Source organism: Notamacropus eugenii, chromosome 5, assembly GCF_028372415.1.
Source record: "Notamacropus eugenii isolate mMacEug1 chromosome 5, mMacEug1.pri_v2, whole genome shotgun sequence".
Taxonomy (NCBI): domain Eukaryota; kingdom Metazoa; phylum Chordata; class Mammalia; order Diprotodontia; family Macropodidae; genus Notamacropus; species Notamacropus eugenii.
This window is the reverse complement of record NC_092876.1, coordinates 442,662,982-442,690,437: the sequence shown is the minus strand read 5'-3', so window position 1 is coordinate 442,690,437 and position 27,456 is coordinate 442,662,982. Positions and strand designations below refer to the sequence as shown.

The following is a 27,456-nucleotide window of genomic DNA, read 5'->3' as shown; positions in this document are numbered from 1 at the left end:
TTATATATGTTATCTCACATCAACAAATGTTGTATGACATATTTTATGTCACACATTTTATACTTAGGAGGCAGGCTTCAAATATAATTTGTACTATGACAGACATCCAAAATCAAATGATAAAGCTGGGGATGGAGTGGAAGGGTGATCATCACGCATATATAGAGGAATGATGAACTTCTGGGGACCAACAATTTCCTCAGAATGCCAGACCTCATCAAAGGACAGAAATTATTAGAACAAGTGTCATTGATTTTTCCATATTAATTTCTTAGTTCTCAATATTTTAAAATATTTTATATATACCTACATATGTATATATATATGCATATGCATATATATGTATAAAATTTCAAAATGTTTCTTAAAATACATAGCAACACTCAGAAAATGGCATTCCTATCTCCCCTAAAATATTCATATTAAACAATAATTGCTCATAGCTATCTCTTTAAAATGTTGACTCAATAGAACTCTTTTCCAACAGATGTCAACAAAGTACATATGTGGTGATATAATTAAATATGCAAGCTTTTACTTAGAATGAATATGACAAGGACGAGCAAGTGGTAAAAACTGTAAAAAACTGGTGTAGTCATAGTTACGAAACTTCTTGACTCACTGTATTTAAAAAAAATCTTTTTCAACATCAGGAGAGTTTGTGCTCTTACAGTACAATGCATATAACCTAGTATCTTATCAATAGCATTTAACAAATGGGAGTCATTCTTAGCTATAAAAATTCAAGAAGTTACTCAGGGCAAATAGAAACTGACAAAGCATTTGAGCACTCATTATACTGACAAACGTATGTTATTAAGGAGTTAACATCTGTGGTCTTTAACATTTTAAGAAGTGACATGGAGAAGGTATTAACCTTATTCTGTGTGGTTCCAGAGAACATAACTCAGATCAATGAATTGGAACAACAGTGATATAATTTTGGCACTTTATGAAGAACTACCTAATAATTAGGGTCATCTCAAAAACAGAATGTGCTGCTTTGTACATCCTAATCACTGGAATCATAGGATCATAGGATACCAATAAGCATTTTGTTAAGAATATGCTAAATACTGGGAATATAAAGAAAGGTAAACACACACACACATACACATGCACACATACAACCTGTCCCTACTCTCAAAGAGCTCCCAGTCTAATAGGGAAGACAACGAACAAACAATTATGAACAAGATATACACATAATACGCTGACAAACAGGAGTAAGACATTAATTAGGATTAAGAAGCGTTTCTTATAGAAGATGAGGTTTTAGCTGGAAATTGAAGGAAATGCCAGAAAGTCAAGAAATGTAAGAGGAGGGAGAAAATTCCAAACAAGGTGGATAGCCAGTAAAAATGTTGGAGCTAATGGGAAATCTACATAGTCTACTCTAATCGATATCATTTACTGTACATACTATACTTCTACCTTTGAGGAAATGAGCCTCAAGAAATAAAGTGAATCACAATGGTCACACAAGTAGTTAGTGGCAAAAATAAGAATTTCTTTCCTAATTTTTAATCCAGTGGTTCTTTCTATCAAACAATATTGTCTCCTTATAGGCTAAATGACAACTTGTTGGTATAGTATAAAGAAGATTCCTGCTTTGTTTACAATTAACATATCCTATTCTAGGATAACAGGAATGTTTATAAGAGCATAGGACTCTATTTGCATGTATAGTGCAGTTAGAAGGTAGTCCAGACTGACGTAGCTGCTTTAAAAAAAAAAAGATTTCCACAAGAAAGCAAAGTAAATGATAATACCAGAAGCAAGAGTCTCTTGTTTTTACTGCTGGGATACTTTGCCTTCCACAAGGGAAAATAACTACTTTGAGACAGTTGAGTAAGAAGCAAAAGAAGGAGAAAGTTTATCGCTAAGAACATCACCAGCCAGCATGACGAGAATGCAAGTGGATCTCTGATGGGTACAGGTTATAGAGGATCCTGAAATTGAAATCAATGGTCATCATACCTAATAGAAGGAGGAAAGAGAGCAACACTGTAGATAAAAAGAACTCAGGCTATGCCAAATTCTCTTTCCTTCATTTCTCCAAAATAATCCATCTTCCATATGTACGAAAATATTAATAGCAGCTTTACTCACAACAGCAAACTAATGGAGATTTCACATGGTAATGACTAAACAGATAATGGTACATGAATGCTAAAGAATATTATTGCACTGTAAGAATCAACAAAACTGATAGTTTCAGAAGAAACTTGGAAGACCTCTACGAAGTGATGCAGAATGAACAAATCTAGTAGAATAATTTACACAATACCAATGACATTATGAAGAAAAACAACTTTCAAGCCTTGAAAAACCATGATTCTATAGGACCAAAGATACTCAGCTCATGCCTGAGAAATGATGGATTAGAGATGAAGAATGAAATATACATTTTTGGACACTGTTAATGTAGAATCAGTATTCCTGGACTATGTATATTTATTATGTATATATTTGCATACTTTTTATCTTCTTTTTCTTTAATTGGCAAGATGGGGAATGGGGAGTAGAGGAGAAGAAATAGAAATGATAGCAAATATTTATTTGTAACATTAAAATTCAATTTTTAAAAATTGACCAATTCCATACACTAAGTTTGAGCAGCTATGTAGAAGACAGTCAGGTGTTTCATAGAGAGGAGCAGACATATGCAGGGAGAAATATATCAAGTTGTTTTCACATTTCTGATGTCACAGATTGGAATCTTCCTCATTGAGAAGGTTGCATGAGAAAAGAAATTCTAAAATAGAAGATGCCCTACAGGTGCAAAAATAGGGAAAGAATGCCGTATATAAAAAGAGAATAATTCTAGGACAAACTGTGTGTTTATCCTTTGTTCTCAAAGAGGACCATGACATCCAGATGATGAAATAAGTTGCATTTGACTTTGATTTAAGTGAAAGAGAACTGTGCAAGGTCACCAACCTCACTGTCTCCTGCTGAGCCATACGGGTCCAATGACCCATTCATTAGGATGACTGGAGATGGCCCAGGATGCAATGTGAGACCCTGGACCTTTCAGGCTAAGGTCTTATCACAATAATCTATTGATAGAAAGGGTTAAATCTAGAATATTAGCAATTTTGGCCACAATAACAGGTATTGAGTAAAAGCAGAAACAATGTCTCAAAGTAGGAAGGTGATTGTAAGCTTATGCTAGCAGAATATAGGTGCCTACATGTTGGACCGAACTGGGAACACCTTGAATATGGACCCAGAAACAGACTACGTCCATTGTTTGAGGAACAGATTATACCTAAATCAGTTGGCCAAGTGGAAACTTTTGAAGGAACCAGAAATAAATAAGCTAGATTTGAATGACATTCTTGTTGGCTATGAACTTTGTGTTAATATCAAGAGATAAAAACTCAAAAAGTGTACATAAAAATCAAAACCAAAATTCCCTGTTATAGTAATATCAGCCAACAATGATATAATTCATGTGGTGTATAATTTCATTTAAAGAACTTATATAAAAACAGAAATTGTCTGTATTTAAATGTCAACTTTCTATAAGAAAAGGAATCTCTACAATTAAAAAAAAAAAAACCAAAACACAAGGATAAAGAAAATTGGATGATATTTAAAGACATCAAAACTACTTGGCTAAATTAAAAGAAAAATAAAACTAAGTGAAGATGACACTGATGAGAGTAGTGGTTGATATTCAAGAAAATACTAAGTAGAAGCCAAATCACTGTTTTTAATGAGAAGTTGGCACAGAAATATGCCTAATTAGCTTCCCTCTTGGGAAGAAATTTTATATTTTAAATCTTGTTTTGAAGAACTTTGGAGTTCATGTGCCCATTTGATTAAACTTCATGGAATAGATCTAGCAGTTGAGAGTAGAGTGAAAAAGGGAAGGGAAAAAGGAATGAAGGATATAGGAAGAAAAATCTTTGTTAACCTGGAACTGTTGTAGTTTGGTCATCTGTTCTTCTAGTTTCTGGCAGTGTTCCACCAGCTGAGATGATAACTTCTTCCAACGGGTCTGTATTCCTTCAAGTTCTAGCTGATATTTTTTATAAACTTCTGGGGGGGCTTTCTGTGACATCTCTTCCACTGTCGTGCTGAGCAGATTCAGACCTGGCTGTTGCTCTTGAAGAGAACACTGCAAAGTCTGTGATGGAGAAATTAATGATATATTTACAACAAAATGTACAGTCTCACTTAAAAAAATCACATTTTAAAATGTTATCTAAGTATGGGTAAATTACATAAAATTTCAGTTATAAAATTATTGCTTTAAACAGACACTTAATTTTTATATTTTTATGATGAATATAATTTATATATGATATATTTATGTATCATCTTTACATATTATAGAAGCACAAGGAAAGAATTCAGGGAGGAAAAGATGGAAGGAGGGAGGGCAGATGAATAGAAGGAATGAATTAAAGAAAGAAAGAACAAAGGGAGAAAGCAAAGAAGGAAAGAAGGAAGGAAATAAGAAAGGAAAGAAAGAAGAAGGGAAGGAAGGGAAAAAGAGAAAGATGGATTGATAAAGGGAAGGAATAAGAAAGCTCTACGTTTTACAGGTGGAATTTCTTTTACCCCTCTCTGGCTAGAAATGTGACGAGACTTAAAATATAATTCAAAGAAAAAATCTAATTTTCCCAAAAATCTAGTTGAATATTTCTCTGAAAATATCTGATCTTTATTCACTACACATAACTTCAAGAACACCTTTCATTTCTTATCTAGAAATAGTTTAAGACTATAATTTGTTTCAAGGAGTAAGTACAATCTACACTACTTTGCATTATTATTTAGTTGACATTAGTAAATTGTCATCCAAAATTTCTTCGTATCATTCAACAGAATATTCCCACAATTTATTTGTAAGCAGCAAATACATACATACCTTTAACTCCCTGAGTCTCTGCTCCATGATTTCGTATTCAGTGACAGTTACCTGAGGTATAGAGAGTTTGGTTTCTGACTTCTGGATACATGTAAGTATAGTACTCATCATTTCCAGATAATGTGTAGGAGGTAAACTGTCCAAAGCTTCATCCAAAGGGGAAAAAATGAGAAAAAAAATAAATGGCTTCAAAGTTGCTATTATGTTCTCAAAAGTTGTCAGCAAAAAAAAAAAAAAATCACTTAAAAATTATGAAATCAGGGACACTAGAAAATAGTTCATATTTTTCTAACTGCTTTAATATGTTAAATTTGCTTTTACTTGTGATTTTACCTTTATTTTAAGTCTAATTATATTTTTTCCATGCAGTCCACATTGTTACAGGATTGACAAGACAGGGTATGACATACATCACTAGAGGGAATGCCCACATTAATGAGATCACAGATCCACTGGCACAATGTAGGGAGCTGGCTCTAAAATCGTCTTAAGAGTGCATGGAATATTCCAACTAAAATATGCAACCAATATAAAAACATCAATTTGTGAAGACAACAGGTTGTCTCAGCATGACTGTTGTCTTATTTTCTAACATTCCCTCCTTTCAATGCTAAAATTTAATTTTTAGTACCTTGTCGGAGGAGAATAATCATTTTTATATCCAATGTTAATGTGTTTAAACTATCTATCGAAGGCAATTTTCATTTTAGTACATCTGTTAAAATCATATAATGTTAATGTAACAGAGAAATTTAAGTTAGATTTTATTGGATTATACCCATTAAACTGACATTGCAGATGTCTTAAATAGATAACATCTGCTAGAGACATAAGCAATTCATTAGCTCAGTCGCTCACTTCTGCCCTTCACAATTGGTCTTATTTCAAAAATGAAGAAAGAAAAGACAGCTGAAAAAGATGCAGGATAACTTTTGTGGTTCTACAAAAATGAGAATGTATGGATTACTAACATGCCTCCTCAAAGGTGCGTCAAGATAAATACATATGTATATACATATACACATACACAAACACATATCTTGGCATAAAGCATACCCCTCTTACTAGAGACAAAAGGTAGAGGTAGAGGTATTGGATAGAGACTGGGTATTAATAAAAATCATAATATTATTAGCTATATTTCTTTTATGTTTTATTATTTATTTTTATAGCAATTCTATGAGACAGGGATTATGAATACTATTATCCACATTTTGTAATGATGAAACCATGGATAAGAGGGGTGATCATTTGCCCATGGTCACACAGTCAGCATCTCTGATTCCAAACCCAATGTTCTTTTGTTCTTTTCCTTACAATATGTTACTAAAAACCTTAGGTTCCATAGATTGCAATAAGGAAGGACAATCAGAAATAATCAGTATTGAGATTCTAAGCTACAATTCACATTTCTTTTTTTCCTTAATTTTTGCCAATAGGACAACTACAAAAAGAATATACATCTCTCATCTCATCTCATCTCATCTCATCTCATCTCATCTCATCTCATCTCATCTCATCTCATCTGTCTCTCTCTGTCTCTCTCTGTCTCTCTGTCTCTCTCTGTCTCTCTCTGTCTCTCTGTCTCTCTCTGTCTCTCTCTGTCTCTCTCTGTCTCTCTCTCTCTCTCTCTCTCTCTCCACACACACACACACACATTTAATAGTATTAATTTTTTTCAACTGTATATCAAAACAATTTTTAGAATTCATTTTTATAAGATTTTGTGTTCCAAATTTTTTGTTCCTCCCTCCATTCTCTCCCCTCTTCCTAAAATGATAGACAATTTGATTTAGGTTATACATGTGCTATAATATAAAACATATTTCCATATTAGTCATGGTTGTGAAAGAAGAAACAGATCATAAAGGAGGAAAAGACACAAAAATAATAAAGTGAAAAACAATATGATTTGATCTGCATTCAGAGTTCATCAGTTCTTTATCTGGATGTGGATATTTCCTTCATGAGTCCTTTGTACTTGTCTTGATTCGCTGTGTTGCTGAGAAGAGTTGAGTCACTCATAATCAATCGTCATACAGTGTTGCTGATACTGTGTACATTTTCCATGCTCACTTTACATCAGTTCAAACAAAACATTCCAGATTGTTCTGAAATCTGCCTGCTCATCATTTCTTATTGCATACGAGCATTTCATTATATTCATTTTTTAATTTTTTCGATGGTACCTATTATTTTATTTGTTTTCAGTGTTCTACAATCACTTCCACATATCTTTGATTTTTCTCCTCCCTCTCCCCTCCCCCCCCACTTCCCCACTCCCTCTATGAGACAGCATACAGTTTTATATAGGTTCTACCCATACATTCCTATTAAATACATTTTCACCTTAGTCATGTTGCATAGAAGAAGTAAAATGAATGGAAGAAATCACAAAACAAACCAAAACATAACACAAAAGGACATGATCTGCTTCATTCTGTACTTGAATTCCGCAGTTCTTTCTCTGGATGTGGAAGGCATTTTGCCTTAAGAGATCATTGGGAATTTTTTAAGTCCTTGCATTGCAATGAAGTTGTAAGTCTACCAGAAAATTTCTTCACACACTGTGGTTGTTGCTGTGTACAAAGTTCTCCTGGTTCCACTCCTTTCACTCAGCATCAGTTCATATAAGTCTTTCCAGGCCTCTCTGAAGTTCATCATTTCTTATAGCACAATAGTATTCCATTACATTCATATACCACAATTTATTCAGCCATTCCCCAATTGATTGGCATCTTGTTGATTTCCAGTTTTTGGCCAATGCTGGAAATGCATCTAGTTTATCTCCATTGCATATAATGCTTGCTGAAAGATTTCATTGTATTCATATATCACAGTTAGTTCAACCATTCCTCAACTGATGAGCATTTCCTCAATTTTTAATTCTTTGCCATGACAAAAGAGATGCTATAAATATTTTTGTAAATATGGATCCTTTTCCCTTTTATATGATATCTCAGGATATAGACCTCGTAGTGCTATTGCTGGATCAAAGGGTCTGCACAGCTCTATAGCCCTTTGGACATAGTTTCAAATTGTTCTCCAGAATGGTTGGATTAGTTCACACCTTCACCAAAAGTGCATTAGTGTCCCAATTTTCCCATATTCTCTCCAACATTTATCATTTTTCTTTTGTTGTCATATTAGCTAATTTGATAAGTGAGAGGCGGTACCTCAGAGTTGTTTTGATTTGCATTTCTCTTATCAAAAGTGATTTAGGACACTGTTTTCATATGCCTAGAGATAGCTTTGATTTCTTCACCTGAAAAGTGCCCATTCAAATCAATTGACCATTTATCAATTGAAGAATGGTTCCTATTATAAATCTGACTCAGTTCTTTATATATTTGAAAAATGAGGGTTTTATTAGAAACACTTTCTACAAAGATTATTCTCTAGATTTCTGCTTTTCTTCCAATCTTGGTTGCATTGGTTTTGTTTGTACAAAAAAAACAAAAACAAACAACTTTTAATAGAATCAAAATTATCTACTTTATATTTTTTATTGTTCTCTCTCTTGTTTTGTCATGAATTCTTCCCTTCTCCATACTTATAACAGGCAGACTATCCCTTGCTCTTCTGATTTCCTTATGATGTCACCCTTTATGATTAAATCATGTACCCATTTTGACCTTATCATGATATATGGTGTAAGATGTTGTTCTATATCTAGTTTATGACCAATTGCTTTCCAGTTTTCACCAAATAGTGAGCTCTTATCCCAAAGTCTGAAGTTCATTGGGTTTATCAAAACCTAAGTTACTATGGTCATTAACTACTATGTCTTGTGTACCTCATCTATTCTACTCATCCACCACTCTATTTCTTAGTCAGTACTGGAGAGTTTTGATAATTATTGCTTTATAATATAATTTGAGATCTTCTATTGCTAGGCCATCTTCCTTTGAATTTTTTTTATCAGTTCCCTTGATATTACATTTTGTTCTTCCAGATGAATTTTGTTGTCTTCTTTTAGCTCTATCAAATAATTTTTTGGTAGTTTGGTTGGTATGGAACTGAATAAGTTAATTAGTTTAGGCAAAATTGTCATTTTTATTATATTGGCTCAGCCTACTCATGAGGAATTGATATTTTTCCAAATGTTTAGTTTTGACTTTATTTGTGTGAAAAGTATTTTGTCACTCATATAGTTCCTGGATTTTGCTTGCCAGGTAGACTCCCAAGTATTTTATGTTGTTCACAGTTATTTTAAATGGAATTTCTCAATCTATTTCTTTCAGACTGTTTTTCTTGGTTATATAAAGAAATACTGCTTTTCTATGTTAGTTTATTCTATATCCTGTAACCTTGTTAAAATTATTAATTTCAAATAGTTTTTTAGTTGATTGTCTAGGGTTCTCTCAGTATGCCATTATATCAGTTGCAAAGAGTGATGGTTTTATTTCCTTACTACCTATTTTAATTACTACAATTTCTTTTTTTCTCTTATGGCTGTAGCAAATATTTCTAATACTATATTGAATAACAGTGGTGACAATGGACATTCTTACTTCATCCCTTATCTTACTGAGAAGGCTCTAGCCTGTCTCCATGACAGATAATGCTTGTTGATGGTTTTAGATAGATGCTGCTTATTATTTTAAGGAACACTCCCTTTATTCCTATGCTTTCTAGGGATTTTTTTATAGGAATGGGTGCTGTATTTTGTCAGAAGCTTTTTCATCATCTGTTGGTGGTGAAAATGATTTGGTTTCTGTTGTTTTTGTTATTGGTATTGTCAATTATGTTGATCGTTTTCTTAATATTGAACCAACCCTGCATTCCTGGTATAACTCCACCTGGTCATAGTGTATAATCCTTTGGAAGTATTGCTGTAATTTGAAAATTTTTGCATCAATATTCATTAGGGAAATTGGTCTATAATTTTCTTTCTCTGTTTTAACTCTTTTTGGTTTAGGTATCAGCACCAGATTTGGGTCATAAAAGAAGTTTGGTAGAACTCCACTTATTTTTCCAAAGATTTTATCTGTTATTGGAATTGTTTTTTTAAATGTTTGGTGGAATTCACTTGTGAATCCATTTGGCCCTGGGAATTTTTTCTTAGGGAGTTCATTAATGGCTTATTCAATTTCTTTTTCTGTGATGGGGCATTTAAGCATTTTATTTCCTGATCTGTTAATCTGGGTAACTTATATTTCAATAAATATTCATTTATTTCCCTCATATTGTCAGATTTATTGGCGTATAATTTGGCAAAATATGTCTTAATGATTATTTTAATTTCATTTTCATTGGTGACTTTGCCCCTTTCATTTTTGATACTGAATATTTGGTTTTCTTTCTTTTTTAAAAACTGCATTAACCAATGAATTCTTTTTTTTTTTTCATAAAACCAGCTTCTAAATTTATTACCTCTATAGTTTTCTTACTTTCAATCTTCTTAATCTCACCCTTGATTTTCCAATTTGGTGCTCACTGGGTATTTTAAATTTGTTCTTTTTGAATTGTTTTTTAGTTTCATGTCCAAATCCTTGATCTGTTCTATTTTGTTGACGTAAAAATTTAGAGAAATATATTTTCCCCTAAGTTCCGTACATTCCATAAATTTTGATATGTTGTCTTACTATTATCATTCTCTTTAATGAAATTGATTGTTTCTATGATTTCTTCTTTGATCCTCTTACTCTTTAGAATTAGATTGCTTAGTTTCCAATTAATTTTTAATCTCTCTTTCCACTGCCCTTTGCAGGATAGAATTTTTATTTTATTAAATAATCTGAAAAGAATACATTTAATATTTTTGCATTTCTATATTTGATTTTGATGTATTATGCACTAATACATGTTCAATTTTTATGTAGCTGCTGAGAAAAAGGCATATTCTTTCTGTTCCTCTTCAGTTTTCTCCAAAGGTCTCTCATATCTAACTTTTCCTAGTGTTATACTTATCTCCTTAGATTCTTTCTTGTTTATTTTTTGGCTGGATTTATCGAGTTATTAGAAGGGACTGTTGAGGTCCCCACTGGTATAGTTTTACTGTCTATTTCTTTCTGCAACTCACTTAACTTCCTTAAGAATTTGGATGATATACCACTTGTTGCATACATGTTTAGTACTGATATTACTTCATTGTCTATGATACCTTTAAGAAAGATTTAATTTACTTATCTTTTTTAATTAGGTCTATTTTTGCTTTTAGTTTGAGAACAGGATTGGTACCCCTGTTTTTTTTGTTTTTGTTTTTACTTCAACTGAAGGATAGTAGTTTTTGCTCCAGCCCCTTACTTTTATTCTACTTTAAGTGTGTTTCTTGTAAAGAATATACTATAGGATTCTGGTTTTTTATTCATTCTACTATTGGCTTCTGTCTTATGGAAGAGTTCATCCCATTCACATTCAGAGTTATGATTTTTAACTCTCTCTTTTCCTTCATTGTACTTTTCCTCCTATTGGTCCTTTCTCACCCTTTCCCTCCTAACTAGTGCCTTCCTTCTGTCTACTACCTGCCCCAATCTTCTCTCCCTTATGTCAGTCCAGCCCTCCTCCCCTTTACTTAATCTCCTTCCCTCCTATTACCCTGTTACGTAAGATAGATTACTATATTCAACTGATTGTGTATATTATTCCCTCTTTGCACCAATATTGATGAGAATAAGACTCAAGCAATGCCCATTGCCCACCTGTCCACTTTCCACTCCACTATATGCCAAAGACCCGTAATAGGTCTTTTGCATCTTTTCATGGGAAATAATTTACCCCATTCTACCTGTCTCCTCCTTCTGCATCCAGTACACTCCTCTTTCTCATCCCTTATTTTCATGTCATTCTCTCAAATTCACCTTATACCCATACTCTCTATATGTGTTTTTTTCTAACTATACTACTATTGATACAATTTTTAAGAATTATAACTCATCTTCCCATTCAGGGATGTAAACAGTTTTGTTCTGTTGGATCCTTTATGCTTTCTTTTCCCCTTTCTCATATGCTTTTCTTGCTTCTTGATATTAGACATCAAACTATTTGGTTTAATTCTGCTCTTGTGAAAACTTGAAAGTATTCTATTTTAATGAATAATGCTTTTTCCCTTGAAGTAATTTCCCTGAGTAGGTGATTCTTGGTTGTAGTCCTAGCTCCTTTATCTTCTGCCTCTGGAATATCATGTGCCATGATCTCCAATCTTTTAATGCTACAGCTGCTAAGTCCTGTGTAATCCCAATTGCGGCTCCCTGATATTTGAATGGTTTTTTTTTTCTGCCTACTTGCAACAATTTTTCCTTGACCTGAGTTTTGTAATTTGGATACAATGTTCCTTGGAGTTTTTATCTTGGGATCTCCTTCCTGAGGTGATTGGTGGATTCTTTAATTGCCTATTTTGTTGTCTAATTACAGGATAGTAAGGCAATTTTCCTCTATAATTTCTTGAAAGAGACTGTCGAGGTCCTCCTTTTGGCTATAGGTTTCAGGTAGCCCAATGGTTCTGACATAGTCTCTCCTGGATCTATTTTCCAGGTCAGTTGTTTTTTTTCCCAATGAGGTTATTTTACATTTTCTTCTATTATTTTCATTCTTTTGAATTTCTTTGATTGATTCTTGATGTTTCAGAGTCATTAGCATCCACTTGCCCAATTTTAACTTTTAAGGAGTTGATTTCTTCAGTGGATTTTTGTATCTCCTTTTCTATTTAGCCAATTCTCCTTTTTTTAGCAGTTTTATTTTTCTAAGCAGTTGACACTTTTTTCATAATTCTCTTCCATTACATTTCTTTCTCCAATTTTTCTTCTACATCTATTCTGTGACTTTTAAGCTCCTTTTAGAGTTCTTCAATGAGTTCTTTCCCACTTTTCTTTGGGTTTTTGACATTGTTATCTTCTTCTGAGTTTATGTTTTGATCTTCTCTATCACCATAATAATTTTCTATGATCATATTCTTTTTTGGTTGTTGCTTTTACTCACCTTTTTGGGTCTTTTTCCTTTCTTTTAAATTTAAGCTCTGATTCTGGGCTGTAAGGGGCACTGTCTCAGGTTTCTTCTGGTAGGGATTAAAGGTCCTGGCTATTTACCTGGTGCTACACTAATGTTGCCCTGAGGACCACAGGGGACCCTCATATCTGGTGCTATGATAATGTGACAGTGTGTGTGTGTGTGTGTGTGTGTGTGTGTGTGTGTGTGTGTGTGTGGTGGGGTGAATGGGTGTTGCTGCTGGAAGCTATAGGGATTTGGCAGCTTACCTGGTGTTGAGCTGGCATCCCAGTGCTTTTTTCTGGCATGTGCTGAGGTTGGTGCGGGTTATTTCTGTGTTTTCCCTGGCTACACTGAGGCATGTGGCAGTTTGACAGCTGGACGTTGCCTATTTGCTGACGGCCATCCTAAAACATGTGGTAGTTCTTAGAGCTGGAGTCTGTAGGTTCCTTTGGCTATGCTGAGACATATGGGTGAACTGGTATTGTAGCTTGTCTACTCTACCATACTGGTACTCAGGATCTCCTAATGGTTTGCTGAGGTGGGACTTGCTGTTGTCTTGCTGGGATGCTTCTGTCAGTTCTGTCCTGAACTCTTCTCCCTCTTTACCCAAGTGAGACAAACTTTTCCTGATGATCCTTCCTCCAAGTTTCTTGGATCCAAAGATTGTTTCACCCTTTCTGTTGGTTCCCGGATTTTGGGAGGTGCTATTTTATGGTTGCTTGGGGGTGAATATGAGAGTGTTATGGTGATTTACTGCTTCTCCTGCCATCCTTGACTCCCTAAAAGTCCAAGACTATATCTTTGTGCCCCAGATCATAAAGTTGAATCATTCGCCTCACTTTGATTTAATTCAATTCAAATAATATTTACTTTATTAAGTATGCATTATGTATATAGTGCTGTGCATATGCAGATGGGGAACAGTACAGACATTGAATCATTCAACTTGGGAGCTGAAGGAACCTTAAATATTTCAGTATCTAGTAAAAAACCCCCATAATTTTACAGATAAAGACATTAAGTAGTACTAAGAAGAAGGTTGACTGAATTTACAAGGAATATCTCTTAATTCTTGGCCTCAAAGTATGAGAATCAATTGTGATCCTGCTTCAAGAATACTATTTTAAAGTATGACATTCATTTACTTTGAAAAAATAGTCCATAATATAGGAGTTTGTCATACAGAAAGCAAAATACATCACATACTTTCCCACTCTTAAGAAACACTTCCCCATATCCAAGACAATATAAAAGGCTATATAAATCTAAATGGTACCAGGCTGGGTTTGTTTTTTTTTTCAGTATAACACTGGTGACTTTTTTCTTGCTCTTCAGATTATTTTGATGTTATTTTAGGCCCAAGCATAGTGTTAATATAGACTTGATTCCCTAAAAGACATACACAAAGCCACCGGAGACATCAGTAGAGATTTAAGCAGGGTAGGGCAACCAGCGTTTTGCCTAAATTAGAGATTTCTGAATAGCAGTTGCACTTCTTCAGTACTGTCTCATTGTCAAGGATAAGTAAAATAATGGCAAAGTGCCAGATGTCAGGATAGGCTGAGTTTTCCCCCACCTCTCATGCAGGAATCTTGTGCTAAATCTACTCCTCAAATGAGTGTATGGCACAAATGTGGCTTACAGTAGTTAGTTTAGGCATAAAACTTTCTAGCTGGCAGGCAGAGTAGACAGGCTTAAAGAATTGGTGATGAATAACTTAATTTTCATCAAAAATATATGAATGAAAAATAAGATAGACTAGTGATGGGTGCATATGATGATATAACCAAAGGACAGACTGTGTATTCCACTAATACCTTAATGATATCTGCCTCTCTGTCTTTTTCTCCTCAACCCTAACAGAAAACATTGGGAAGCAGTTACAGTGGAAGAAATACTATAACTATAATCAACCAAAGACCTGAGTTCTAATTCTTACTCCATCACTACCAATATGACTATGGGAAAGCAATTTTATCTCTCTGGGTTTTGGTTTCACAATCTAAAACACAAAGGAGTCGAACTAGAGGAATACACGTTGTTTCTAATTCTGCATTTATAATGATAGAATACCCATGGTTTGGAATTTTATGACTCTTGCTAATCTTATAAAAATTGGGTCCACTCTGTGAATTCTTCAAGTATACATAAAAATTGGAATCTTTTGCTGTAGAAGATTTGCTATTATTTTTCAGGTGTTCACATAATCACACATTTGGAGGTGACACAAGAAATTATCTATGTGGCTAATCTGAAATGTCAACCCAATTCTACAGACTCTAAAGTTAAAAGCTTTTATAGCAATGCCATGTTTAGGTTTATAGAAAACTAGTCCCTGTGTTTTCAATTCTCTGCTCCCAGGGAAGCCTAAGGACATTGGCAGCACTGTCTGAACTTTTTCGGTTAGTTCAGTTTTTTATGAAGGTATGGATAAGGACAAGGAAAATTAGCATCCATTTGGATTCATTCTACTTTTTAAAACTAAAAGTTGAACTTTGCTAAAATGTCTGAACTTAAAGCATATTACCAGTTAGGAGATTTGAAGAAGAACATTTGAAGAAAAGTAAAATTTAAGGAATAATTTGATAACTTGCTTCACAATCTCTGCTACTCCTATAATAGGAGAATAATTTGTTGCCACGACCAAAATCTGCCTTACTTCTGCTTTCCCATTTATGGTTTTGGTTTATATTTTCAGTTCTTAAAATAGTATCCCTTAAGGCACAAATAGTTTTTCTCTGGTATTAGAAATGAGAATGAGTTAAAGAATAACTATTATTGTTTGGAAACTTATAAAAATGACAGAATTATTTTTCATTGCTACACAAAACCACTACTGGCCAACTCCTGGAGTTCTTATAAATATTGTCTTTCAATGGTTAGGTCCTTATATTTTTCTGATATAACTATCTCCCTCCATACATTCTCATACATGGAACACAGATGATTTCAATTCATCCTCACAGATGAATTGTATAATTTTTCCTTAATCCCTTAAGGAAATGCTCAATGTCAATTACCAGGACAATAAACCCTAAGGGGAGTACTAACTGTGTCCTTGGAACCCTGAGCTCACTAAATCCTACTTGATTTCTGCCCTTGAGATCATACCTTTATGCCTGGAAAGATATAAATATGTCTGGAAATACATAAATACACCATGATATTCATTGATACTTCAGGATTTATTCTTTTAAAGGACCTGATTTACCCCCCCAGCGTCATAGTTGTGAGAAATAAAATTGAATTAAATGCCGACTAATTAAATGTGTGGTTTTGTTTGGGCCTGAGATTCCTCCTCACATTTTATACACAGACCTCGATTAGATTATTTCGCTGAAAATTTTTTCACCATAATAGCTTATCCTGATTTTCTCAGCTTCGAAGCTACATGTTCTGGGACTTAGGCTACAGAACATCAAACTCGCTATATGACAAAAAGGCTCCCTATGGCAGTTAGTCCTCAACTCTAACTACTCAAGGCTTTTTTTTAGATAACTCCAAAAAAGATGACTTAAATGTGCTAATGTCAACTTAATTTTAATTTCATTTAACAAATAAGTTTAACGTAAGCTATTAGATAAAGGGGGAGGTGGCCAATGATCACTTAATTATCCAGTGTGATGGTCTGTCCATCTTTATCCTTCTTAACATCTCTAATATTTGGTACCACTTTGTCCTGGATTTTTGTGATCTCTCTTTTGATTCTTCTCCTGTCCAATAACTCCTCCCCAGTTTTCTTTGCTACATTATCATCAATATCCTACCTCCTAACCGTGGAGACACTCCAAGGCTCTCAGATAGAACTTGCCCTCTCATAACTCTCACTCATAACTCATAGGACTATTTTTTCCCCATTGTTCACCCACAATTAATTTGGAATTAAATGGGCTATAAAACTGCACATACCCTTTGACCCAACAAAACCACTACTGAGTCTGTATCTAAAATGAGATGAAAAACAAAGGGGAAAAGAACTTATAAGTACAGAAATATTTATAGCAGCTCTTTTGGTGGCAGGGAATTAGAAATTGGAAAATTGCCCATCAACTGAGGAATGATTTAACAAATTGTGGCATGTGATTATGATAGAATACTATTATGCTATAAGAAAGGATGAGCAGGATGCCCTCTGAAAAAACCTGAAAAGACTTACATGAACTGATGCAAAGTGAAATGGACTTTGTACAAAGTAACAGCCACACTGTAAAATGATAAGCTGTGAACGACTTAGCTATTCTCAGCAATACAATGGTCTAAGACAACTCTGAAAGACTTATGAAAAATACCATCCTTCCCCAGAAAAATAACTGATGGTGTCTGAATGCAGATTGAAGCATGCTTTTTTTTTACTTTCTTCATTTTTATTAATTTTTTGGTCTGTTTTCTTTCACAACATTAATAATGAAATGTTTTGAATGACTGCACATATGACCTATATTGAATTGCTTGCTTTCACAATGAGAAGGAGTAGGAGAAAGAGAGAGAATTTGAAACTTGATGTTTTAAAAATGAATGTTAATTTTTTTACATATCACTGGGGAAAACTAAATAGTAAGTTTTTAGAAATGCAAAACAACTGCAAGAACCAAAAAAAAAGGAATGTTACAAAACAGTCTAATAAATCCTCAGTAAGTGAGCACAGACCTCAGAAATGCTTGGTACCTGTAGGGGCTATTATTGATTCCCTTACAATGTGAAGTGGATTTCTTGAAGCTTAAAAAAATTATAAGATTATTTTTTTAAAAAGCAACTGCTGACCACTGATATGAAGGAAAAAAGTAGCTGTCATAAGCAAAACAATAACAAGTGTTAAAAATTTCAAAAAGGTTATTTTAGTGATGACACTCACTTTTTCCTTCAAGCCCATATTTAAAAAAAACAACACAATGCTGTCATAAAGAATTCCAAATTAGCCTTAAAATTGTCAGGATTGGAGTCAGGAAAACTCATCTTCCTGAGTTCAAATCTGGCCTCAGACACCTATTAACTGTGTGACCCTGAGCAAGGTGTTTAACTCTATTTGCCTCAGTTTCCTCTTCTGTAAGATAAGCTGGAGTAGAAAATGATAAACCACTCCTGAATCTTTGCCAAGAAAACCTCAAAATGGGGTCATGAAGAGTCAGACAAGACAGAAATGATTCAAAAACAAATACCTGCCAAACACTGTGCTAAGTACTTTAAAAATATTATTTTATTTGATATCTACAACAACCTGGAAAGTAGATATATTAGTATTGCCACTTTATAGTTGAGGAAACTGAGGCAGATAGAGTTTGTGATCTGCTCAGTGTTATTCAGCTGACAAGTGTTTGAGGCAAGATTTGAACTAAGTTTTTCCTGACTCCAGGATCAGCCAACAAAATCAGCTCCTTCACGGTCAGTGAAAACAAGCAAACATATTACTTTAGTTCAGTAGAAGGCGACAGAACAAAAGGATGTCCTATACGGAAAATTTCCTCACAAGGACATTAGAGTAATCAGGACCATTCGCTAACAACATGTAGGACAACAACCTCTGGTAATTCAGTCAGGGAAACCTAAGAGTGTTTTAACAAGAAATGAGGAAAGTGCTTAGAATATTCCCTCCAGAAGGTTTTATTTATATTCATGATCCCATAGGGCTGGGGAAGAGAGAACATCTCCATTTTGGTGGTCTCCTGTTTGCTAAATAACTCTGATCTTCACTGTTGCACTTCAAGATCCTTAGAGATTCATGGAAAAGCACTACAGACAAGAGTTTCTATGTCTACTGGCTACAGAACAATATTCTCCAAAACATAAGTTCTGGAAAACACTAAAGGCAAGAGTTGGAAGGAGGTGAGCTGAAGTTCTCTTTTATTTCCAGCTTACAAGGAATAAGTATATTCATGTTGTATTAATATAGATATACACAAGGAAATGTAAGAGAAGAAAACAGATGGAAAGGTAACACACCCTTATTTGTAGGATAAAGCAAATACCAATGAAGGCAAGAAATGTATGAAATGAATTCACTTCATTTGGCTTTCACAAGAATGAAAGACTGGTAGAGGACAAGTTGAATCTCTTGGATAAGAAACCTGAATTTAAAAATGTACATTTACACCTGAAAAAGAGCATTTCTAAGAAGTGAAATCTTCAAAGTGTAGCTGGTGCCTTTTGCCAAGCAATCCATTGATAGTAATGTCCAGAGAAGGCTTACAGGAGATGCTAGTGACTAGGCTGTCTGAAAGTCTCTTACCACTTCATACTTTCTGGGGATGGCAAGATATAGAAGTGTGAAAATATAATGGAATAGAATCTAATAAGCAAATGTTCCAGTATATACTTTGGAAGCCCAAGTCTAGCTCTTAGGGCACACCAATTTATCCTCTCAAACTTCAGATGAGAGAAACTCTCCACCTTCCATACCTTTATGAATTTTCTATCCATGTATCCATTCACTAATGGCTTCTTTCAAAGATTTTATGACAGCCTGATCTCTGAGTCTTGAGTAAAATAAAAATCTAAATTATTGCACCATAAACTTACTTTTTTTATTTTTATCTTTCACAAAGATGACTAGTGTGAGATATTATAAGTAAATTAATAATAAAATATCATAGCACCAACAGTGTTATGCTGTATGTATTTAAAAGCATTGAGACTCATCTGATTATAATTTTTGGAAAAGGTCCCTATTAACTATTATGAGAGATGCTTAGAAAAATAACCATGACAGCTGAGTAATATAAACACATAGAAAATTCTATTTTTTAATTAAGAAAATAAAAGAAGTGTTATGAATGATACCTTTTTCAGATCAGCAAATCAAAACGAGAAGTTCAGTTATCAAGAAGACATGTATTTATGACTCAAGTAAGTAAGTGCTAGAGTTAGGTCCTGATTAGTGTGAATAATGAGTCTCCTTTAATGGTAGCACAATTGGAGGTCACAGGGCATAGTTTTCCATTAGGCTAGAACAGTTACCATATTCTGATATTTTACAACTTCAAATAGTGAGAATTATAATACATGCAGTCACTTAGGGAATTCATTATTTGCACTAATCAGGACTTCACTATTGTGATGCTGAAGTGATATTGGGTCTCATTTAGTGTTAGGAGATTCAGCTGAGTCTTATACATCTAGATTTTTGTGTCATAAACAGAAGTGTTTTCAAAGATTTGAATTCTCTCTTTAAGAGTTCTTGTCAGAGGCTGACAGAGGGATGCCTGTCTATGCTGAGTGGTATTCATTGTCAGTGATTAAGGTACATCTGCTGGGGTTAGTGGAAAGATATGTGGAGGGGTCACATTTATGAACTGTTGCTCCTCTGGGAAGTTTGGCTGTGTGAAAGGAAGAAGACAGGGAAAACCATGAAATCAAAAACAAATGGTGTATGTAACAATACTTATGACAAAAACAAAATCCTTGCGAAGGCAGTTATTGCAAGATACACACACACACACACACACACACACACACACACACACACACACACACTGAGAGATAAAAGGGAATGCCAGAACTGAAAGTTACCTTGTTCAAGATCAATTCTTAGAAGCCTTGGAGAGAGGTGCAGCAATATTTCTATGTTTGTTGTTCCTATATATTTGAAGTTAGTATGCATTTGTAAAAAGAACCCAGTGGTAAGTGGTTAAATAGAACTGGGGGCTAGTAACTGGTACCTATTGGTAGGAGGGAAGACATTGTTGGTGGGGGATTGAGTCATTGATAGTAGAGAAGATTAATCAGAAAACCCTTATGGTACCCTAGAACTCTGAAGGGTAATGTAACAACCTAGGTCGGGGAGAAACAGGCATATCTTTCATCACTTCTTTTTTTTTTTAAAGGACTCTGTATGGGAGGGGAAGTCATCAAGCAGGAATAATGATGTTAAGAAAATAAAAGAATTAATAAAATTTTTAAAAACTAAAGATGAGATAAATTTACTATAGGAAATTTTACATTAGCTGCTTTGCAATAAGTGCTTTACTCTGTAAATTGCTATACAATGTTTATATATGAGTGCGTCTTTGCTAGTGTGTATAAACACATTCGTGTGTATAGATGGAGATATATAGAATATAATACAGTTTATAGAAAGGAGGAAGAGCCAGGGAACAAAATATATGCATGAGAAATGATTTAAAACATGTTCACAGAAACATATCAAGACATGTAGAGTGATATAGAATAAATTAAATTAATAATAATTGAGAAGACATAACTAGAGCAGTGATAAAAATGGAATGAGATTAAACACAAAAACCTTCCCAGAGGATTTTGCTTTTGATCTGGACATTTAAGAAGATAGATTGGTGGTAAGGGCTGGGAAAGCCATTTTATTTGTGAGCAAGGACATACAAAAGACAAAATAGCATTGTCAACAATTTTTCATCTATTTATTTACCTTCCCTTTATTTCATAATTTTCCAATTGCATTAGGCTTGATTTATTAATACTTTTGTTAGTCTACATAATTCAATGCCAGTGTTTAAGAGATGTAAAATAAATATGAGAAATATTTTCTCAGTGTTTTATTAGCCATAGAACTTCTATTTAAATCCCCTTGAACTTTTATTTTTTCCATATTTCTTTTCTGGCTGTCACTTGATAAAAGACACTAACATGTGTCAGTGTTAAGTAGGTCAGTGCTTAGAAATCTGGGTCACTCTTAATTTATTTCAAGATTTAGAAAAAGCCGCAGTGACAAGAATATTGAAACCCACTAGAGGGTGTTGAGACCTTTATGAATTCAGGAGACTTGCTTTCATATCATGGAATCCTGTAATTTATAGAAATCTTCTCAAATAGAAGAAATGCAAAGATCTGGAGGAGATAACAAAGTCTGGCCATGGTACTGGCCTTTAAGGATTCTTAAATTTAGTTACAGGGTAGAAGGGAGGAAAATTTCCTTAAAATTAATACTATTTGAAAAGGTAATGAGCTATTTTAGAAGATAGTGAGTTCCCCATCAATGGAGGTTGGATGACGATGGTTTGGGAACATTTCAATGTTCAGAACTAAATCAAAGCTGGAAAGGGAACTTAGAGATCAACTAGTCCAACCTTCTCATTTTACAGCTAGGGAAACTGGGGCCCGGAGAGGTGAAGTGACTTTCCCAAGGTCTCACAATTGATTTTTGAACTCTTATCCTCTGCTTCAAGATTTATCCCCTTTCTATTGTGCCACTACAAAGTCTCAGTGCCTTATTTTGTTTTACTCAGAAGTCACTAGGTATCCTAGTGGTTAGACCACTGCATTTGGCATCAAGAAGACCTTCATTGAAATCCTGACTCAGAGTGATATGAATCTGAAGAAATCACCACTCCACTTCTCAGTCTCAGTTCCCCTTTCATGTAAAATAGGGGTAATAATCGTATCTAGTTCATATGGTTTTCTCACAGATGAAAAGAGATAATATATGAAGAACATGTCACAAACTTTAAAAGGATCACAGAACTGATTCCATCATTTGTTTTTTTTTAAATAAAGTTCTTACGCATATCTTTTGTTTTTACATTACCAAAACTCTCCTTTGTCCTTCCCTGTCTCTTTCTCAAATAGCCATCCCTAAGACAAAAGATGTTTTCTAAAAATAAAAAGATGAAAAGGGAGAGAACAGCCCAGTAAAACTAATTAAATAATGACAGGATACATATGACAAAATATGGATTGCTCCACCACTATGAATCTCCACCTCTGCAAATGAATTTAGGAAGGTGTCTCAACCTTAGAGTCCGGCTTGTTCTTTGGAATTTGGCAACATTCTTATTATTTTGCGAGAGTTGATCTTTTTGTTTAATTTGTTGTAGTAATTATATGTATTTGTTTCTTGGCTCTGCTTACTTTAATGTGTATCTTTGCATCATTTCATGTAAGTTTCTCCATACTTCTCCATATCACATTCACTGTTCTTAACGTGTGTTGTTCTGACTATTATGTCAATTTGGACACTCCCTGAAGGCAATCAGTCAATAGATGTTCATTCAGCAATTACTGGTGTCAAAAATTGTTCTAAGCACTGCAGAAACCATGAAATATACAAGACACTCCTCGCTCTTCAGGAACTCACAGTCTAATGGGAGAGATGATACAAGAACAAGTACGCACAAATAAGTGATAAATTGGAAATTATCAACAGAAGGAAGGCTCTGGAATTAAGAGAGATCAGCAAAGATATCCCATAGAAGTGGGATTTTCTCTGGACTATGAAGGAAGCCAGGGAAGTCAAGAGACAGAGATGAGGAGGGAGGATATTCCAGCACAGCTTGGGAGCATGCAAAGACTATGATCCTTCTTTCCTTACATCTTTACAACCCATCTTTCTCCCTACCACTGCCTAACATTGGAATGTGTTCTGTTGCATTTTGGATGTTGCATGAATGTTGTATCCTTCATTAGATGTAAGTTCCTTGAAGGTAAAGTCTGTCATCTTGTATCCCCAGTATTTAGCACAATACCTGGCACAAGAAGGCACACTATAAATGTTTGCTGTTTGATTGATTCTGTAATTATATATAATTGGAGGAAAGACCAACTAGCAAGCTTTCCTTTTGAAGAAAGCAGCACCTTTTGCCTCAGGCTTGTTCGTGAGCTTACTTTCCTTCTGTTCCCCCTAGAACATATATGGTCTTTTGAAATATGAAGCTCTTTTGGAGATTTGGAGAGGAGGCTATTCTGAAGTCTAAGGGGAAAGGAAGTCAGGATGAATTGATCCCCCCTGAGTAGGTGGGTCCTCATCAGAGAGTTTCACAATTTGAAAATGGTTTGGACACAATGATCTCTAAAATCCTATCAACGTTTCTAAAATGGGAGAGGCATAAATAACATGGAATGTACCTTCCCTCACTATTTCCTTTGAAAAACACAATCTCATCACAAACTTACAGTAAAGTTGATTATTCTCTTGACTCAATAAGGCAATGTGGTCCAGTGATCGGAGGACTTGATTTGGAGTCATAATAATTCAGCTCCTGGTTCTGCCACTGCTTAACCTAGGGCAAGTCACTTAGATTGACTAAATGCCCTCTGAGCTGCCTTCTATCTGCAAATCTACTTTGATATAATGTAGAATGTGCTTTTCAAGTGTGGATACACACATATGCATATAATAGAAGGTATAATAAAATATGCAGGTAGATATCTATAGCTAGGCATCTATCTATCATCTATCTATCTGTCTGTCTATCTATCTATCTATCTATCTGTCTGTCTGTCTGTCTGTCTGTCTGTCTGTCTGTCTATCTATCTATCTACATTTCTGTCTGTCTGTCTGTCTATCAATCTATCTATCTATCTATCTATCTATCTATCTATCTATCTATCTATCTATCTATCCATCCATCCATCCATCCACCTACCTACTTACCTACCAACCTAGCTACCTGGAGAATTCCAAATTCAGCATTACTAATCATCACAAATGTTCATACTTACTAGTTTGTAACTGCTTCTCTCTGGTCTGTAGATCAGAAAGGACTTGTTTAAAATGGTTCATAAAAGCAACCAAGTCTGCATCCAGGAACATCGGGCATTGTTCTTTTTCTTTCAGTGCTATGCTTTGAACTTTTAATTGTTCGACTTGAGGCTGAAGAGTTGACAGACGAGCAACTTCATCCTATATCAGAGAAATAGCACTTGAGAGCATTTTGAAAGAAAGTAGCATTTGTACATTGTATGCATTACAGTTTTGCTCTGAAAGTTGTTAAAAGGCTACGTCAGATTAACTTTTTTGCTCAGTATCAAAAAATAAATAAGCATAACTAAGATGATTCTGGTGAGCTCCTGCCACAGACAATTAAGTCAAAATACCATCTTTCTTATTCTTACTCATAGTACATATTATTTACCTATATATTCCATGACGACATAATTTACAGCATAAATGTACCTGAATGCAAGTGTAAAATGACCAGTGAAAGACCTTTAATCCCATTCCCAAGTGTTTAGAACAAAATTGATCCTCTTCATGTTCAACCATATAAACTACTTTTTCCATCTTTTTTTGAAATGTTATAATATCTACATATTGTGAGTGACATAACTAGTCACTCAAAAATATTTCCACAGGATAACAAATTTTAGAGTTAGAAGGAAACTTAGCGGGCACCTTTCGGCTATCCATACATTGGTGCCAGTGCATCCATTACCTAGCTGGTTTCCAGTCTCTGCTTCCTTTAATTTATCCTACATATACCTTCTAAATTTATCTTCCTAAAATACCATCTTTATTGTCTTTCTAATAAATCCAATTACTATCATTTATGTCTATTCACTTCCTAATTTCCTGTCCAAATTTCCTCTTCTTTCCCCCCCCCTAATTTCATAGTTTTTCAAAGCCCTATTTTCTACCAGGTGTATGTTTTATTAGATTATGTACGTGCAGTACAATAACCATGGTAAAGCAACCAGCTTTGATCCCTAGGTGGCACTATGATATACTTTCTTCCTGTGGGGGTTCTCTGGATGTCTGTCTTTGTACTTCACATTTCTCTGCAGGTCTAGCACCACATAACATCATTTCCTGAAATTTTTATCCCTCTCTTGAGATCCTTCTCCCACCTCCACCCTCCCTGGCCTCACCCTCCTTCTAGGGGGATTGGATATTCTATCCATTTTTGTTTAATCAGGAAGGAGGACAATCACAGGAGGAGAGAAAAGGTGGGCATATCAAAAGGTGAGGGAAAATGGGGTATTTATACTCCTATTCCCTACAGCTTATTGAGAAAGTGACTGTAAAAGAGTAGCTGCTATATTAGAGACACACTCTTCTTCATTATATTGCTTTTATATATGAAATCTGCCAAGATGCATCAGAAAATTGAATGGTGACTCTTCAGGGGGCACCCTGCATAATCACTCAGCTGCCTCACTGACAAAGTTGTTATACAGTTTTGCCCAGTAGGCAAAAAGAGTTAGCTAGCTTTAGATACTTTAAAAACATCCAAAGGAATTTGATGGCTGTATGGTAAATGTTCGATCCCACTTTTACCCAAAGGCCAAATTAATTGATCTATACTGTTATTGAATTAAGTTGTTTGAAAGGTGAAAGGCTTGTTAGAAAAACAAATTGCAGCCATACTCTGAAAAAAATATGGTAGCAAAGCATCCTTTCATACTGCTACTAAAAAGACAGGGGAAAATGACTCACCTTACAGTTTTTGAGCTGCATTTTTACTGCAGTAGGTTCTGCAGATGGTGTGACTTGTGCTTTCACCCAGTTTTCAGCAGTGGTTGTCTGCTGCTCCAATCGCTGTAGCTGAGTGTAGAAGGTAATGATGCTGTTTTGATACTCCAGCCAGGAAAGTCTTTCATTTAGCAACTGACAGAACTCAATCCATCGGCTGTTCAGCTGTTCAGAGGCTTGCTTGATGCTGTCTGCATTGCCACCTTCTACAAAGACAAGGTGTTCATTTTAAAAATACTTGTCAGCATTTTCTGAAAATTAGCAAATCTAGAACAGGAGAGCATTTGATTTCAAACAAGTCAGTTTCTAAGTGGACAGAGGCTTAAAAACGTCAATTTCAGTTCTGACCTATAACTCACAGGATTTATTTTTATCAGAAAGTGCTGAAAACACAAACAAAATACACAGGGAAAGATAATACATGGAAGAAAAATGTTGAACTAAAGCTTAATGCTTAAAAACTCTGGGTGATTATGTAAAGGGTAGGTGGAAGTTTTACAAATTTATGGTTTTGTTGGGGGGTTGGGGAAAGGGCTGGGTTGGTTCAGAAGAGGAATGACATCATTATGGTGAACTGCCTTTATGGAAACTCCTTCTATGATACTCATTGGTAACTCCTTCATAATTCATAGTGTTAGAAAGATTTTTGGAACCCTGAGAGAGTGACTTGCTCATCATAGCAAAGCTAATGTTTCAAAGGCATGACTTGCCTTTATGATTAATGCTTACAGTTAACTACCTCTAAATTCAGAACACTTTGCTTTTATAACTATTCAACTTTTATTTTACAAAAATACCCCACAGATTTAGGGCACTTTTAAAATCTAATTGTTAAGTTTAAGCATATAAGAAGTAATCAATTTTCAAAAATAAATAAAAATAAATTCTCAAATAAAAATCAGTTCTCAAAAAATAAAAATAAAAAATACCTTTCTTTAATGATCAGAATTAAGTGTATGTGCTATAGGCCTGAGACAGTGAAATTGTTAGAAGGCAAAACAATCCTAATAGTCTAAAATTACATATTTGAAAAATAAAAAAGTAAATATACTGCTTTTCAATTTGCTTACATTTGATATTAGGCAAAGGGAAATAAACCAGGGAAAATGGATGTACATGAATCAAAATGTGATATGAAAATTATAATAAAATATTAAATTAACACACATAAAATTCATACAATAATATAGATTTCTAAAATCTGAACACTTTAACTTCAGGTAATTCTAAAATACAGGCTTTCATAGTTACATGTACATGTTCATGTTTTATACATAGTGCTATATTTATTAAATAGTAACCTTACGTACTAGGAGTATGGGTAGAATACAACAGGGTTTAACTCCCTGATTTCATTGTTATAGTGAACTCCAAGGCATAGAAATTCCCTTCATCAATATAGGTCAGCACATTCTTTGCAACTTATAATTTCAAAGTTGCATATAACACTTGAGAAGTTAAGTGACTGATCCTGGATTACGCACCC

The 27,456-nt window shown here is 34.5% G+C and overlaps 1 protein-coding gene across 9 annotated transcripts in view; it reads right to left on the bottom strand.

Moving 5' to 3' along the window:
• DMD (dystrophin) overlaps positions 1-27,456 on the bottom strand; it is a 2,329,373-nt gene that overhangs the window by 1,438,971 nt on the left and 862,946 nt on the right. For all 9 annotated transcript variants that reach the window (XR_011968542.1, XM_072616876.1, XM_072616880.1 and 6 more), the window contains 4 exons: positions 25,935-26,176; positions 24,221-24,401; positions 4,886-5,031; positions 3,926-4,138 (listed from right to left, as the gene is read on the bottom strand). Coding sequence is in view for 8 of the 9 variants with exons in the window: in XM_072616876.1 (XP_072472977.1) it covers positions 3,926-4,138; positions 4,886-5,031; positions 24,221-24,401; positions 25,935-26,176 (782 nt within the window). In the remaining variant the exon portion in view is untranslated. The remainder of the gene's footprint in view (positions 1-3,925; positions 4,139-4,885; positions 5,032-24,220; positions 24,402-25,934; positions 26,177-27,456) is intronic.